We start from the raw sequence: 2,611 nt of genomic DNA on the forward strand, positions 1-2,611 counted from the left end.
AGGTCTCCCCATGCCCAGGGTCTTTCTTCATTCTCACCACTCGTGTGTTGATTGACCTTTTCTTTGCAAAGAAAATAAAAACCTTGTCGGCCGGCAGAAGTCTCTGTTTCATTCCTCACCAGCAGCAGAGAATTTCCACAACACACACATGAAAAAAACAGAATTTTTTGACTGTTGGTCGAACTAAACAAGACATTGAAGAAATGATAACATGTCTTTTATTGAGAAAACCATTGATCAAGAACATATAAATATATATAATAAATAGTAAAGGCTGAAAATCTGAGCAGAGCTGAAGGTAAAAGTCCAGCTGACTCGTCCTTTTCCTTCCTGGTCTCCATGACAACTGTGTCATTAAACCATGTCAATAATTAATGTGGACTTTTGAGTCTGTTTGTTTGTTCATGGATGAAGTTTTCTCTTAGAACCACTTTCTCACACACACACACACACACACACACACACACAGACACACACACACACACAGTTTTTACATGTGACGACAGAGAGGGAGTGTGTGTGGTAGAGCGAGGTAGAGCTGCAGGAAGTGGTCGTCGACGAGCCGAGGAGCTGCAGCTTCACACCAGTCAGTGAGTACAAACTGGGAGAAGTGGGAGCGTCTCAGTTCGCAGCAGGTCCGGTGGTGTCTCCTCAGTCATTGGACATGAAGCAGGTCGTCCTCAGTCTGTCCTCACTGAGTCCAACATGGAGCCGGAGTCAGGACGTTGTTCTGAACTGGTCCATGGACGAGATCCCTCTGATCACACCTGGCTGCACAGGTGAAGGTGAAGACAGAGGACGCTCTGTTGTCATGAGACACTGAATGAGGACGTTAAAGACCTGAGGGACAGACTGAGCCTCAAACAGACAGACAGAGACTTTATTCTTTATTCAGACGCTGCGTTCAGGGTCACATCACACTGTCAGGACATTACAGTTCTCTGTCTGCTGCTGCTAACACATCAAATGTCTTTAAGGCTCCAACCACTGGTTCATCATGAGGCCGTCTTCACCACCTTCATCATCATCATCATCAGTAACCTCTGCAGAGACAGCTCGACCAGAAACCCAGCTCCTGTCCTCTTCATCGTCTCCTCCTCCTCCTCATCTGACAAATAGCAAACAGCTGATTTATTCACCTGAGTAAGATGTTGTGTGTCTCTTGTTGTGTGTCTGGTGTCATGTGCCTGGTGTTGTGTGTCTGGTGTTGTGTGTCTGGTGTTGTGTGTCTGGTGTTGTGCGTCTCTTGTGTCTCTTGTTGTGTGTCTCTTGTTGTGTCAGGAACCAGAACCAGACAAATAGCAAACAGCTGATTTATTCTCCTGAAGGTCTGAAATGCAGAACAGTTAAATACAAACTCATGCAAAGCTTCACTGCAGCAGCTGAAGATAAAACAAGCCCAACACGACTCGTCAGGACGCCGCGGTTTCCATGACGACGCAGCATCATCCAGTCTCTGCCTAAGAGAAGCACACTATAAAACAGAGGCGTCGTGTGGCGGGAAAACCAGCGGCAGCAGAGATCTGTGGAGCGACTTGCTGCTCGTCCGTCAGCGCCGCGTGTTCAAATACAGTTTGGAGGGAACCCCCGCCTGACCTCTGACCTCGGCACAGGTAAGATGTCATCACAGTGACATCACAGTGACATCACAGTGACATCACAGGCCTAATGGAATAACAGAAGTGTTTCATGTTTGTGGCCGATTTATCAAACCAAGGTCGTATGATCACAGCTTCTCATTATTAGTAATTGGAAGGTTTCTCATGATGGAGGGATGAAAAATAAACGAGCTAACCCTCAAATTTAAATGTGAAACCTGCACAGATGAAGATTCGGGTTTAAAGGCATCATCATCATCATCATCATCATCATCATCATCATCATCATCATCAGGCTATTTATATTCTACATCTCATCTAACTTCAGCCTGGGTTTTTCTTTCCATCTGTTTCCAGTCAAACTGTCTCATCACCATCAGCTGTGATCAGATAAATCAGCTGTGATCAGCTGCGATCAGCTGCGATCAGCTGTGATCAGATAAATCAGCTGTGATCAGCTGCGATCAGATGAATCAGCTGCGATCAGCTGTGATCAGCTGCGATCAGCTGCGATCAGCTATGATCAGATAAATCAGCTGTGATCAGCTATGATCAGATAAATCAGCTGTGATCAGCTGTGATCAGCTGTGATCAGCTGTGATCAGATAAATCAGCTGTGATCAGCTGTGATCAGCTGCTGTCTGCAGTGGATCACATCGTCTCTGTTTCATTGTGATACTGAAGGAAACTTAAAAACAGGCGGATTCTAAATGAAGTTCTGGAGCCTGTTTCTCTGGAGCTTTATTGTGGAGGGACACCAGAGATGCTGACATCCTGTCATCATGGTTCAGGTCTGTCTCAGGACTCTGAGGAGGAGGAGGAGGAGAACCTTCATCTCCTGCAGCAGCTCAGCTGATCGCTGATAAATGAACAGTGTTCAGGACCTGTGACTGTGAGGTTTTTGATTGGTCAGAGGTCAGAGGTCATGTGGGTTCCTTAAGACTCGACCTTACAGTCTGTGCAGCACACACACTCACACACTCGTACACTCACACTAACAGTTCATGCTGTAA

General features: G+C 46.1%; 1 protein-coding gene across 1 annotated transcript in view; it reads left to right on the top strand.

Moving 5' to 3' along the window:
- Positions 1-641: 641 nt before the first annotated feature.
- LOC139606589 (uncharacterized) overlaps positions 642-2,611 on the top strand; it is a 99,100-nt gene continuing 97,130 nt past the window's right edge. The window contains exons 1-2 of the mRNA XM_071458836.1: positions 642-785; positions 978-1,143. Of these exons, the coding sequence (XP_071314937.1) occupies positions 665-785; positions 978-1,143 (287 nt within the window). The 5' untranslated portion in view covers positions 642-664. The remainder of the gene's footprint in view (positions 786-977; positions 1,144-2,611) is intronic.

The sequence above is a fragment of the Trachinotus anak genome, unplaced genomic scaffold (genome assembly GCF_046630095.1).
Source record: "Trachinotus anak isolate AG129_WGS33_773 ecotype Australia unplaced genomic scaffold, CSIRO_AGI_Tana_v1 ptg000023l, whole genome shotgun sequence".
NCBI lineage: Eukaryota > Metazoa > Chordata > Actinopteri > Carangiformes > Carangidae > Trachinotus > Trachinotus anak.